At 35.0% G+C, this 15,417-nt stretch overlaps 1 protein-coding gene across 1 annotated transcript; it reads left to right on the top strand.

The window, feature by feature from the left end:
• Window positions 1-10,056: 10,056 nt before the first annotated feature.
• Window positions 10,057-15,115, top strand: LOC108487171 (ceramide synthase 1 LOH3-like). Its single transcript, XM_017791477.2, has 7 exons — window positions 10,057-10,342; window positions 12,161-12,390; window positions 12,549-12,704; window positions 12,831-13,016; window positions 13,601-13,785; window positions 14,207-14,274; window positions 14,651-15,115. The coding sequence occupies exons 1-6, from the start codon at window positions 10,205-10,207 to the stop codon at window positions 14,230-14,232; spliced, it is 921 nt and encodes a 306-aa protein (XP_017646966.1). The 5' UTR covers window positions 10,057-10,204; the 3' UTR covers window positions 14,233-14,274; window positions 14,651-15,115.
• The last annotated feature ends 302 nt before the right edge of the window (window positions 15,116-15,417 follow it).

The raw sequence follows: 15,417 nt of genomic DNA, 5'->3' as shown, positions 1-15,417 counted from the left end.
TGTTATTAAGGTTTTTTTTTTCAATTTCTTCTTAAATTGGATGGGTTTCAACCGTGGACATATCCAATGTGGCTAGTTAACTGGCCATGTTAGCTAGTTAATTGGCCACGTCACTTGTCCCATTAGGTCTGTAACATAAAATGTTACTAGGTGACTGATTTGTCACTTTTCGATAACATTAGTGACCAATTTTTCATTTTTTGAAAGTTAAGTGGTTGAATTGAAACCAGAATGACTGTTTTGTCAGCTGCATCAAAGTTGAGTGATTGTTGGTGTAATTTACCCTAAAAAATATTTTTAAATTTCTTTTGAAGGAACATGTTACTAAGTTATATTCTTCAGTGGATGTCAGTACAAAAGTTAATCACATAAATCAGCTACCTAAAAAAACTCATAATCATTTTCAAGTTTAAATTAAATCACATAAATCAGCTACCTAAAAAAACTCATAATCATTTTCAAGTTTAAGTACTAATTAAATCTCATAAAAAAATCGCTACAAATTAGATATAAGTTACCTATACACCATAAATCATAATTGTATTTGTATTTGTAACACAACAGTAATTGTATTTGTAATGGCCCGTTTTTAATGAAATTGAAACAATGGTTTCAGGATCACAAATTCAATGAGAAAATATTTATTTTATTATTATTTTAATGTTTGTGGGATATTAGAAAGGTCGTATAGAAATTTTGTTAAGAAATTTTTATGTTTGCATGCTTAATTAAATAAAAAAGACTAAATCAAAAAAGGTGCAAAAGTGGAGTTCTATAAGTTAAAGGTATCAATTAGCTATGAAATTTTAAAGTAAGGGGATTTATATGGTAATTAGACCATTATTATTATTAATGTACAATTATGGGCATTAAATTGATGTTTTAATTAGTTTAAATTAAAGGTTAATTCAGTAATTTAATAAATAAGTATAGTAAAATAACCTAAAATGAAAGTATCATCTTCTTAGTTGAATGCTTCCACCAAATTTAGAGAGAAAAACCTCCATTGTTGCACCTTGAACATTCAGCTAGCTCCCTTATTGCATGTAAGTGTTATTTTGTCTCGTTTTTAATGATTTTTATGTTTTCGGGGTTGTTGTACTTAATCTAGCTAGTCTAGGGACTAATTTGAAAAACTATTAAATATTTAGGGTTTTTACTTCAATATGTTTGCATGATTCTTGAAGTTTAATGAAAGATTATGGGTCCTTATTGTTAAATAAACTTTTTGATGAAATTGTCATTTAGGGGCTTATTTATAAAAGTAGTAAAATTCCATGATAAAATTTTGAAATGCTAATTTGTATGGTTGATATAGGTCCCTAGTGCATTCGGCTAACATGAAATGTGGATGAAATTGCTTAAATTTCAATTTACGAGCTTAAGGACTAAATTGTAAAGAAGTTAAAATATTAGGGGCAAAAGTGTAATTTTGAAAAATATGAATTTTGGACTAAATTGAATAGTATAAGTATTAAATGGACTAAATTTTCTTATTTAGATCAAGATAAACCTTGAACTAATCTAGATCGAGGAAAAGCTAATGCCTCAGATTAGTTGATCTCGTTTCTACGTCTTTGTCATCGAGGTAAGTTTGTATGATTAAATGATGTTTTAATGTTATATTTATCTATATATTCATGTGTTATTTATCATGTAATTAAATGATGGAAATCCAACGATGTTACAATGATTATCGAACTTCATTTGAACCTTAAAAATACGTAGGACACAAATGACATATTATTAGGGTACCATGTTTCGGGTGCTAGTCTTGAGTGTCCTATCGATGGCCGAGGTCCTGCATCGTGTAGCTTATATTCTGACCTACAGCTTGTATGAGCAGACCCATTTCATAACTCATGTGACCATTGATGTAAATGAAAGGTTATATGTTTAGTGAGTTTCCCGTATATCCAATGTTATTCTAAATGGTTCAACGGGTACGAAAAGAAAAGGAACGGTAAGTGTTCAAATGACGTATGTCATGAATCTATGAAAATGATTGAAAAGGAAATGTTCAATGAAAGTATACCTATGTTCATGAAATTGATGATTTCAAATGATGTTGTTCATGTATAATGACTTACCTTATGTTAATTCAAGTGAATTATGAGTTGATGCACTAACATGTGTTGTTGATGATGCTTAGGCTTGTGCCAAGCTTATAGTTGAATTGTACCATGTTTAGTTTTAAGGTTATGCATTGAAATGGTAAGTTATGTTCATGTTTTACGAACTTACTAAGCATTATATGCTTACATAGTTTTCTTTCCTATGTTTTATAGATAATCAAAATTTCGATCAGTTTGGAAGCTCAATCAGTTTGGAAGCTCGTCGAAGATCTATCACACTATCCAACGATTGTAACAACCCGATTTAGGGCCTAGTCAGAATAGTGGTCTCGAGGCCACAAATCCAGATTCGACTAAAGTATTTTATCATTATTTTGGAGTCATTGCATGTTTATATTAGTGTACGAAAAATTTGGTGAGTTAATATTGACGTTTGTGAGCCCAATTACGAAAAAGGACTAAATCACATAAAATGAAAAAGTCCTAAATTGATAGATAAAAGTGTCAAATAGCTAGAGAACCTAAATTTAGGGTCTTTAAAAGACAATTAGACCCTATAGAGATAGCTTGGCCGGCCATAGGAGACAAATTGATGAGAAAGTCAAAATTAGGTGAGTTTTGGTCACCAATTTTGACTAGTTTTAATATTTAAAATAAAACAAAGGCCACATTCTCTTTATTTTTCTTCTTCACCGATTTTTACTAGCCATATGAGGGTTTTGAAGCTTGAAATTTGTAGCAACTTATCATCTCTAGAAGTAAGTGATTTTCATACCCTTTGTTGAAGATTTTTACATTTTTGGACCCTTGAAGCATGAGCTTTCAAATGAGGGTACTATTTTGCAAAATGGTTGAAAGTCTAGGGTTTTGCCATGAGAGCATCTAGGGTGTTTTCTAAAATTTTATGGAAGAATATAAAGATTAGTGGTGTGATAAACAACTTTTGTGAAAGGATTTTCATGAAGATACCTAAAAAGAACTAGTTGCATAAGTTGTAAAGTAGATGATAAATGTGTAATATAGTGGGAATTTGGAGTTGCTATAAGAGTAAAAAGGGTTCGACTAGGCTTAAGATGCGAAGAAATTCGATAAAAATTAATTTTCGAGTGTAGGGGTAAAATGGTCATTTTGTCAAGGTCTAAGAGCAAAATGTCATTTCACCAAAGAAGTGAATTTTCAATTGCCTAATTTTATTGAGTGATTAAATAAGTGTATTTTGCTATTATAGATCAAGAAATACCGAATCCGAACTTAGACCGAGGGAAAGCCAAGCAAATCGACTATATCGACTAGTCGCCACATTTTGTAATCCGAGGTAAGTTATATGTAAATAATACAACTACATTGATAATATAGGTGTTTGAAATGTATCGAAATTATTATAGCATAAATTGCTTGACTTGTGGAAATGCCAAAATGTGATGAGAATAGAGATAGTAGAGTTCCCGTTTGAACTTAGGAAATAAATCAGATATTCATGCCATGACATATGGGCTATTGTGAGCTAGTGTAAGACATGTCTGGGACATGCAACGGCCACATTATGAGAGCCAGTGTAAGACCATTTCTAGGATATGGCATCGGCATCGAGACGAATGCTAGTGTAAGACATGTTTGGGACATGCATCGGCCTCTAGACGTAAGCCAGTGTAAAACATGTCTGGGACATGCGTCAGCTACGAGATGATAGTCAGTGTAAGACCATGTCTGGGACATGGCTTCGACTTGAGATATGAACCAGTGTAAGACCGTGTCTGGGACACGGCATCGACACCTTATCCCACGTTTGATGCTATAGAATATCCGATAGCATTCTGAATGGTTCAACGATGAAAGTTCTGACTTCTAGTTAATGAGGAAAGTATAACCGTGTTGTGAGTGATATAGGTACCTATTTGGTATGTATAAAATGTGAGTCACATTATATGCTATATGATGTGCATTGAATATTGATGAGTAAGTTTTGCTTATGCCCACTTGTGTATTATGATACTTGTTGATGATTGGCAAAGTATTGTTGTATAATTATTTATATGCAACTTACTAAGCTATATGCTTACTCCCTCTCCTTTCCTTTTTCTTATAGTGCCGCCTATCTAGCTCAAGGATCAACAGAAGTTAGATATATCGATCACACTATCAATCGAAGCATTCGATATAGTTTGATTTATATTTTTGAATATGATATGTATAGGGAACTAGACTTGTGTTTTGTATTGTTATTAATTTGGCCAAATGTGTTGGCTTGGGATAAATTCCTTATTTTGTATTAAGCCTTGAATGATGGCTAATATTCATTTTGATATATGCAAATGGTGTTATGTTCATGGATGAGTAGAATGCACAAATGAAATGTTGTCTATTGTGGCTGATTTTATTGCATGAAATAGTCTTGTACTGGTTTTGGTTGCTTTTGTGTAGGTTGTGTAAGTAAAGGTGGCAAAGAGGCTTGGTAAATAGCTTGATTTTGTTCACACGGGTGTGTGTCTAGGCCGTGTGTCAGCACCATGGGCGTGTTGTTCAGCCGTGTGTCCCCTGTACGTAAAACTTTTAAGTCAGTATGCATGATAGTAAACACACGGGAAGAGACACGACCATGTGTCTCAGCCGTATGAATGGCATGGTCTAGCACACGGATGTGTGCCTTGGCCGTGTGACCCTTAAGAAATGCTGATGTCAGAAACAGAATGTCTAGGTTTTTGCACATAGGCTAGGACACGGGTGTGTCATGGCCGTGTGAAGGACACGGGCGTGTGCCAAGCCGTGTGAAAACCCCTATAGGTGTGCATTTGGAATTAATTCCATACGGGTGTCAGACACGAGCGTGTCCCTGTATTGCCTAGGTTGTGTGAGTTACACGGGCCAATTGCACGACCATGTCAAATTGATCACACGGGCGTGTTGCCCCTTCCACACGAGCGTATGCCCCTGTGTCAAGTGTCATTTTTCTAAAGTTGATTAAAGAACCCGAGGTGTTTTCGAATGATTTTCGATGGGTGTTTTGGGTCTCGTAGGCCCATATTAAAGAAGTGTTGATAAGCTTGAGAAAGTTTTAAATTTGTCCAAGTCTTGGAGACTCGGAATTGGTAGTAAGCATAAGTTTAAGTTAGGTAACGCCTTGTACTCTGTCTCGACGTAGGATACGGGTATGGGGTGTTACAACGATTATATAAGTAGTTTTTGATGTTTTGACTAAGGTTATAATGGCATGTATAAGTGGACTTATGTTTGATGTTAGTTGAATGTTGGTTGATAGTTTGGCATGTATATGTCATTTTGTTTAATGTACTTTTGGTGCTTTTGATGCCTTGATGGTATGTGTGACAGCCCAAAATTGACTCTAGTCGGGATGTGGTTTCGGGACCACAAAACCGAGGCATAAAAATAATTTAAAATTTATTTTGATGCCTATGATATGTGTTAAATTGTGTGTGACATTTTTGATGATTTGATTTAGTGTTATAAATGTGAATTTCACTAGAAAGGGCCTAGTAGTAAACTTTGAAAGTATGATGGGAAGATGTGGGATGACTAGTTGATCATGCATGCAAAAATAAGGGATTTGCATGTCAAATTTCCCCAAAAGAAGCATAGTGGCTGGCCAAGGTAGGTGTTGATGGGCAAGGAAACATGCTTCCAACATGTTTGGTTAGTGAGTTATGTATGAAGAAATAAAATAAGAATTAGCATTAAAGAAATGAACAAAAAAAAAGATGAGCATGGATGCCCCCTTGCCGTGAGTTGTAGAGAAAGAAAGAAAAAATTTTGTTCATCCATTTTTCACTTCTTTGGCCGAAAATACTAAGGAAAAGGGAGGATTTTTGCTCCATTTTTGGTTTAGAAGAGATCTAGAAGGAGATTTGGCTATACTTGCATCAAGATTAAGGTATGTATGAGGTTGTGTCATGAGATTCATGCATGTTTTAGTTTCTAACTTGATGTTCATGCTAGCCATGGTTCAAATCCTTGTTATGCCATAGAAATGGTATTTGGCCAAGGTTGATATTGTGTTGAAGCCATTGCATGCTAAATGTGAAGCTTGCTAATGATGCATGTAATGATGGATTGACTACTCTTGAAATTTCTTTTTAGTATTCTTGAGTAGGGCATTGAGTCCTTTGTTTAACCGTGACCAAAAATTTAAAAGGAGTATGGTGTGTGAGGTATTCGGCCATGGCATGCTCATGAGCATGGGTTATGTTTCTTGCATGTTAGTTAAAATTTGTGTTTTGGATGGTTATGAACACCTTGAAATTCGCCTTGCACCTATATGTGTATATATGTTTGCACATGATGATTTGGTTATGAAGTAAATGATAAATATGTTTGTTTAAAGAAGAAATGGTTGAAGAATGTTTGTGAAACTTGCATGTATATTCGGCCTAGTACTTATATGGTGTGAAAATCTCAAATTTATTGTTGATTTGTGCAAGTATGACTAAGTATAATCGGCCATATGAGTGCTTGATGCTATGTTATAATTATTGAGCTTAAGTATGTGGATGTAAGTGTATGCGGCCTTATAAGGGCTAAGTACCTTGGATTCCCTTTGATATTCAAAACGATTAAATCAATTTATTTGTTAACATTAAGCTCAAGAGCAAAGGGAACTAGCTGCAATAAAGGAAAAGAAAAGGTGATTGAATAGCCGTTGGAAGCGCCGATAATCTCCAAGGTAAGTTTTCGAGTATCGAAACTTAGATTTTGATTCGATTGAACGAAGTAATAAGCAATCGAAATTATGCCCTTGTATGTGGCCATTGAGCGAAATGATATTCTTGATTAAGTAAATTGTGCATAAAAGTTTGTTATGAAATTGAAACAAAGATGTGTATGAATGTGCGACCAGATATCGGGCTAAGCCCAAGGCAATGGTGCGAGCTATGATATCCGGGCTAAGCCCAAGGCAATTGTGCGAGTTGTGATATCCGGTTAAGTCCCAAGGCATTTGTGCGGGTTACCATAACCGGGCTATGTCCCAAGGCGTTTGAACGAGTAGCTATATCCGGTTAAACTCAAAGGTATGTGATTTGAAAATTATAAGCTTGCTGGAAAATTTTCAGTTAATGCACTTGTGAAATTCCCAACAACAAGGTATGTGTTGTGTGTGCTTTGCACACTAGGAGTAAGTGCGTATGAATATTTGCTCCAATGATAAACGAGTTATCGGCCTTAACTAAGCCATTATTTGTGTATGAATATAAGAGTTGGGATTGTGAAGTAAGCATGTCATTGAGAAATTGTGCATATGAATTATTGTTTAGCTACTTGAATGCTATGCTTTGGTTGTGTGTAAATTATGGCTCAAACTTACTAAGCATAAATTGCTTACTCCGTTCCTTTGTTTCTCTGTTTTATAGATTTTGCTCGTTAGCGATCGGATTCGGGATCATTGAAGTGAAGTCATCCACACTATCAAACCCCTTTTGGTACTCTTTTGGTTGAACTTTGGATATGGCATGTATAGGACTACCTCGATTGTTTTAAGTTCTTTGTGATGTATATGTATGCGGCCATGCGAAAATGGTTCGTAAAAGTGGAGGATGGAATTTGACCATTTGTGCTTTGTAATTATATTTGGTTTCATGATGTGATTATGGTTTGGATTGAGAGTGTTGGTCACATGATCAGCCATTGGAATAGCTAAATATGATCATATGTGGACCTATGTATGTCAAAATTTTAGTTGGCCCATGGAAACCACAAGATAGGTAAAGTTTACCTTGAAAATAGATGCTGGCAGCAGCAATGGTGCGGATTTGAAAAATCGCCAAAATTTGTAGGATTGGTATTAAATAGTGAATAAGTTATGTAAACGAACCTTGACGAGTCTATTTTCATATGAAAGTAACGAAACGATCATATAAACAGTATACCGAGAGATATTAAAGTTCTCGTGAGACAGGGCCAGGACGGTTTCTGGGTCCCCTGTCTCGACTTTGAAAATTTACTATAAATTATCCAGAAAGAATTAGAAGTCATGCCTTATATGTGCAGATTCCATTTTGAGTCTAGTTTCATTAGAAACAAACGGGACCAGTATTAAAGCCCTGTACAGAGAGATATTCAAGTTGTAACGCTCGAAGGTCAGTGTAGTCGACCCCTGTAACATGGGTGACTTTAACTAATAAACTGTACCAATTGGCCCGACCAAAAATTCTAGAAATAAATCCATGGATGGATATATGAGTCTAAATTCAGGGAAAATTTACGGAATCAGTTTCCGAGTTTTGAAACTCGAGATACGATTTTTAAGGCGACAGTGACGCAGTTTTCCAGCCTGTCTGGAAAGGCCAAATTGGTCGGCACTTTAAGAGGATTTGTCTCGTTAACCCCTCGTGTCCGACACCGGCGATGGTCTCGGGTTCGGGGTGTTACAGTATGTGTTTATATGGCTAAGTTTAAATGCTTGTTTCAATGGCCAATATGGTATGTAATGGAATAGTTTTAATATGGTCAAGATAGGGTAAGTTTTGAAATGGTATTGGACTTGATGTGTATGTATGAAATGTGGTAATGTTTCCATGTTTGGGTAAGGTTTGTTTAAATGCATTTGAGGTGCCTTGTTGGCATATTAGTTGGATGGATTTATGGTCTATTGAATTGGTTATTTTACACATGTTTTGGTAAGGTTTTGAGGCTTTGAAGTTGTGCACAAAATGCCTTTAGGTACATGTTTGGGTTGGTGATGGAAATGGCTTGATTTTAGCCAATTTCATGTCCATACGGCCTGAGACACGGGCGTGTGACTCAGCCTTATATGACACATGACCATGCGACACGGCCGTGTGTCCCTTATAGGTTTTAAGGCATACAAGTCAGGTAGTTACACGGCCTAGTACACTGCTTGGCACACGGACGTATGACTTGGCTGTATGACCCATTTTCGAAAGTTACACAGGCACAGACACGGGTTGGGACACGACTATGTGTCCTTATTTCGATTATTACACGGCTTGAGACACAGGCATGTGTCTCAGCCGTGTGACCCCTGCAGTTCAAGTTTTCTAACTTTTTCATGAACTTTCCTATTAATTTCAATTTAGTCCCGAATTATTTCTAAACTGTTTTTAGGGTCTTGAAGGTTCGATTAAGGGACAATATGCATGTAGTTGAATGAATTATGTCATGCTTATGTTGAGGTACTAAATGTATTCTTTTAAGTTACGATTTTACGGTAATGCTCTGTAATCTTATTCTAACGACAGATACAGGTTAGGGGCGTTACAGGATTATATTGCAAGTATAAAAATTTGGATTTGATTTTATGTAATTTTATTCATTCTCCTAATTTTTAATAAAAAAAAAGTGGGAATTAACATAGTTTAAAATCCGTGTCAAAACACAAAAATGTATAACATCTAAAGTTGTTAATTAATTTCCATAATTACCCATTAATTGAACTTAAATCACGATTGAGTGCAAAGCAAGGGAACCAAAAAGCGGGGTTTACTAGGCTTATCGGCAATTTCAACGTAAGGGCAATATGGTGAACCAAAATATGAGTGGCAATGTAGAGAATCTAACAAACCCAGGGGCCATTTATATGTAAAGTAATAAATTTATTCTTTTCGGTTCATTAATTTTCCCCTCAGCTTTTGGCTTTTACGAAAGCATTCTTTTCTTTAGTTTCATTAAAAAAATAATAATAACGGTTAAAAGATTCTTCCAGTCCCTGTAATTTGATAATATTTTAAATTTCATCTTTATACTTCAAAAATTAATTTTAAAATTCTTAGCACAACCATTAAAATCATAAGTCAAAATTTGTGCACATGAGATGTTTATTAGGTTACCTTTTGTCATATGGTGTGTTATGCGGTAGACAAAAAAAAATAATGTTAAATTAAACATTTTGATAAAAAATATTATTAGTTAATGAGTACAATATTATTTTTAAATTTAAAAAATATGACGTATAATTTTTAACTTTTTAAATATAATTTTACTAACTTATAGGGACTGATATCATATTTTGACCAAATAAAAGCAAATTAAAAAGATAGAAACAGAGAAGCCGAGTACATTGTGTCTCTGTGTGCATGTGATTCACAGTTCACAACCCTTTGTCTTGTTCTTTTTTCTGATTGTTTCCTGAGAAAATTTAGGAACAAAGATCGCGAAGGAAAATGGGTTTGATTCAGTTTATCAAATCAATCGATTGGGAACAAGAAGCTTACCCTGCTTATGAAGATTTCGTCGTACTTCCTATCTTTGCTCTGTTTTTCCCTTCTGTTCGTTTCTTTCTCGATAGATTCGTCTTTGAGGTACTTGGTTTTCATCTCTTTTATCCATCTTTATGATGTTTTGATGGGATTTTTTTATTACTTTAAACAAAGAAGATAAAAGTTTCTTAAATTTAGTTTCTTTTTGGTGTGTTTGATGTTTTTTCTTCTATATTTGCTGAATTGTTTTGATGGGTTGCTTTTGTTGTTCTAGGATGACCACTATAAGATTCATGCCACTTGTTGATGCTTTTTTTTTTTGTTTGCAGCATGTGAATGGTATTAACATGTACTGTTATGCTGTACAAGAAGATTGATAGAGTCTTGGTGTAAATAATTCAGTTTGACTTTTGGAATTAGATCCTAGTTCAACCGTCTTTATCTATTTTTGGTTATTGGTATTTAAAATGAATAAAGTACAGAGTAGAAATGTACTTAAAAAAAGTAATTTCAGGTTTATTGCCTAGGTAAATACTAAATACATTGGTATTGGGGATGGCTGTATGCTGTCGTTATTTAAGTTTGTCTTTGGGCTACACAATGGGGGATAGCTTTCCCTCTTTTCCCAAAACTCCACTGAAGACTACGGCAGATCCCATTTGTGTCCGGATCCATGACTTTCAGATTCTTGCCCTGTGTCGAACCTTTTGGTCTTAATTAGTAGTATCATTGCGTTGTCTTACAAGCTAAAATTATGTTCTTGACAACTACTCATTTATTTCACTGACATTAGCTTGAGATATGGAAGTTTGGACTTACTAAGTGATGGTTGTAATGTAGTTATGCTGTTCTTTTTTATTGTTGTCAAAATTGTAGTTTTTACTCCCTAAGACTTGCTTTCTGTTAACGATTCGAATCTTCTGAGGCACAAAGTTTTCTTTCTTTTTCTACGTGTTTAGCTGGGCTACAACTAGAGAATTCTTATTTGGTGGCTTGTCAATAGGAGCTACTTCTGGGCTTTATTTCTACGTAACACTGCTGGTCATGTTAGTCTAATGGATTTAGTCTTTCTGTTGTAGCTTGACTAATATAGAAATGAGTTTGGCTAACTAGATCGTTTTGCTTCTTTATCAGCTATATCTTAGCTTGATTCTTGCTCTGCGTAGTTTACTAAGATGTGTGACGGGTTTATTAATTCCAGAAGACAGAAGAACTATAAATAAGTGGAAATGAGAATTTTTGTCATAAGGCTCTTGACACTTGGAGATGAAACTGTTTGACTGCCATTCCATTTGTTGACTAAAATTTAGTTCTTTCTTTGTTTTCTTGTGACTGGCTTTCTGGAGGGCTTAAAGTAATAAATGTCATGCAATTGTTTAGACATACCACTTCTTATTGGTGAAGCTTCAGCTGAGGGTTTTTTTACCATTTTCAGCTGAGTAGTTATGAATTGGTTACAAACAACTGTGGATTTTGTTAACTCCTCTACTAAAAAAAAAACTTAATTTCTTTACTCATGAACACATGTTTAAAATTAATAGGCAACTTCATCATGTTGGCTTGTGCAGTGAATTTTATTTAAGATTATTTTTTATGCATGCAAGTGTTATCAGTGTTGATATACAGTATTTTTGCTAAGTTTTGAAACCTTAACCTTTATAGGGAGATGGTTTGTTACAATTTACTTGCTAAATGACTTGAAATTAATTAAAGTAAGGTGGTCTTTATGTGCAGATAAAATATCTTAGTTGATAAGAATAAGCATAGTTGAAGTCTTGGATCATGGGGGAAAACAAGTCTATGTTTGGCATGTTGGTTTCATGTAATATAGTTGCTATCTGGTTTTAGCTAAGTGTGGCCACTCCTCTCTCCCTCCTTTTTTGTGTCACCATTTTTTGAAAATGTCTTACATGGTCTCAGAAAGTTGGAGGGCGATTGATTTTCGGAAAGGGACACCAAATTATGGAAAGTGATACGGATGAGAGAAGGAAGAAGATCAGAAAATTTAAGGAGTCAGCTTGGAAATGCGTTTATTATCTTTCAGCAGAAATTCTTGCTCTCTCTGTGACTTACGATGAGCCCTGGTTTAGAAATACAAGAAACTTTTGGGTAGGGCCTGGAGACCAGGTCTGGCCTGATCAAAAAATTAAGTAAGCTTCATTGACAATAGATAATATAACTTTTCATTTTACTTTGATCAGCATTGGCTTAGAACATATCCTTGCACATTTATCACACGTACGTTAGAGATATGTAGGCTTCAACTTCATCAACTCGATAGACTAATTATTATGATTTTTTTTTCCAGATTGAAATTAAGGGGGCTTTATATGTATGTTGCTGGATTTTATGCATACTCTATATTTGCTTTGGTTTTCTGGGAAACAAGGCGTTCTGACTTTGGAGTCTCAATGGGTCATCATGTTGCAACTGTAATCCTCATTGTGCTATCTTACATATTTAGGTAGGCTTTGACAGGTTCTTACTGGAATATGAGATATTAAGGCTTGTAGGTTTTTTTTTTCTTTTTTTTTTTTTAATTTTTTTTTTATTGATAGCAGTTTCTTTTTTTACACTCAATTTCTTGCAGATTTGCCCGTGTTGGCTCTGTTGTTTTGGCAATTCATGATGCTAGCGATGTATTTTTGGAGATAGGGAAGATGAGCAAATATAGTGGTGCTGAAACACTTGCTAGCTTCGCATTTGTAATCTTTGTTCTATCTTGGATCTTACTGCGCCTCATTTACTACCCTTTCTGGGTACTTTGGAGTACAAGGTTTGTATAAGTTCATGCCATACACCCAACTTTTATTAGGTTTCTTCTTAAGAACTTGAGAAACTCACGCAAACCTGTTTGCATAACACTGAAATCAAGGGAGGAAGAAAGCAACTAGAGATAAAGTTATGCTTTGATCCCCATTGTAAGGCCTACACGTCAGATAAGATTTTTGTTTGAGTTCTCTAGATTTTAATCTGAACATAGGAACTTAGTTAATACTCTGAATCTTGTTGAAAGAAGACCTATCATGAGATTGAGATCCACATTTCTCACATTGAAAGTTTAACCCTCTTCCCCCTGACATCCGGTTAGTAATGGATCCCTTTTGTTGTCTGCTAGCTTCTGTGTACGTAAAAGATTTATTACTCTGGTTTATTATAGTCATTTTGGGAGTGGTTACTTCTGGGGTTTTTTGGACATTTTCTTTCTACAATATGTAGGGAACTGCTTCTCTCTTGAAGAGAAAGTAAATGCTAAGTTTGCCTCCTGGTTTCAATACAATCCAGACGATAAAAAATTCACTTAGATTGTGATTCTCATTTTGTTCTTTTTATTTATCTCCTATCTCTCTTCTAATGCAGTTATGAAGTCCTTCTGACATTGGACAAGGAAAAGCATCCAGTGGATGGGCCAATTTGCTATTATCTGTTCAACACACTTCTATTTTGCCTGCTAGTTCTTCATATTTATTGGTGGGTACTTATGTATCGAATGCTTGTCAAACAAATCCAAGCAAGAGGCAAACTTAGTGAAGATGTTAGATCAGGTAAGGACAGCAATTTTATTTTTATTTTTTTGTCGTGTGGAAATGACTACTTGTTAGGCCACAGATAAACCCTATAAAGTGATTGATCAATCAGACTAAGAATTTATGACATGCATTCAATATATATACGACTGGCTTACGTCCCATTGACAAATATAATAGGTGGTGCGAGGAATAACCTCTTATCAGAAATTTAACAACTGGTTGGACGGAATCACTTGCAACTCACTTTAGTCTAAGATACTGCAGAATTATTTGCTCATATGTGAATGACTTTATAAACGAAGGAATGCTGTAAAAATGAGTTTCACGCCTTTGTGCATGCTTATTGTCATTTTACAGAACGTGCTTTTAACTGGCTTCTTTCAACTTGTCTGTTTTATCTTTAATTTCCATTTTGACATTTTATTATCTTATGCAGATTCTGAAGATGAACATGAGGATTGATCTGGAAAGAAGAAAAACTGTATTAAGGGGACACGTGAAGGGGTAATCCTTCATGTCAAATCCTCGTATAATTGTCATTAGTCGTGATATATTGACAGAGTTCTGAGCTCTTAGTTCTAATGACCAGGATTCTATTTGTGACAACCTGACTATACAAAAAGAAAGCCTCCTAATGGTCACACACACACATATATATATAACTCACCCATTTGATTTACTAAAATGAATCATAGATCTCCAGATTTTGTTCCTTTAAAATACATAATAGTAAGCCATCGTTTCAAAAAAGTATGCGGTGAAAGATGACACATTCCTTTTGAGAAAAGTTTTGGTTTCACTGTCTTCTTTCTCTGTAAACTGATGATGTCTATTTCCACTCAAACTGATGCAACAGTCTCTTGTTCATGTGCTTCTGCAGGTGGATAACAGATGGGGGTTTTTAGCCATTGATATTCTTTTAAGCTGAATGGAATACTTATCTCTATCAGATGACGGGCTTTTATATCGTTTTTGTGATGCATTACTGAAGCATTTCAGGGAGTTCCCACTGAAAAGAGAAGGTTAAATGTTGATTTTGATGTCTGGATTTGGTACCTTCCAGTTCACAGATATGTGTGGTGGCTCACCAGCTATTTGTTGTAAAATTACATGTTACCATGGAATTGTAATTCATCAACTCCAAGAAACTCTGCAGCCAAGTTGAGAGTTTGCTTTCAGATTCAGTTTTTGTAGCCCATAAACTAACGAGCCTTCTTATTTTTTCTTTTGTCTAATTGAATCTCATCACTTCATTGTAAGATCCAAGTCACCATTGTGAGCAGTTGTTTAGTAAATGGAGATTTTAAGGATTAGACTTTTGGTCTAAAACTCATTATTTTAAAAATACCAAGTCCCGAGTTTGATTCTCTGCAGTGGATTAAGAAGGCTTGATTGATAAGTTCAACGAGCAAATTGTTTTCAATATTTATGTGTGTGTGCGTGTGATTATTTTATTACTTAAGTATGGTAGCAGGCGTGAGTTGTACAGGAAGAAGGCAAACAGCTATAAGATTAGTCCTACTGAAAGAGGAGGCCAACAGAATCAGTTTCAGTAGGAGAAAGCTCGAATAAGGAGGGTTATGTAAACTTAAGAAAATGGAAGGCGGATGACGACTGGCATTGGCTGCAACGATGGCTTTTCTGACA

This window comes from Gossypium arboreum, chromosome 13 (genome assembly GCF_025698485.1).
Source record: "Gossypium arboreum isolate Shixiya-1 chromosome 13, ASM2569848v2, whole genome shotgun sequence".
Classification (NCBI taxonomy): domain Eukaryota; kingdom Viridiplantae; phylum Streptophyta; class Magnoliopsida; order Malvales; family Malvaceae; genus Gossypium; species Gossypium arboreum.
The sequence above is the reverse complement of the archived record's forward strand: the minus strand, read 5'-3'. Positions and strand labels throughout refer to the sequence as shown.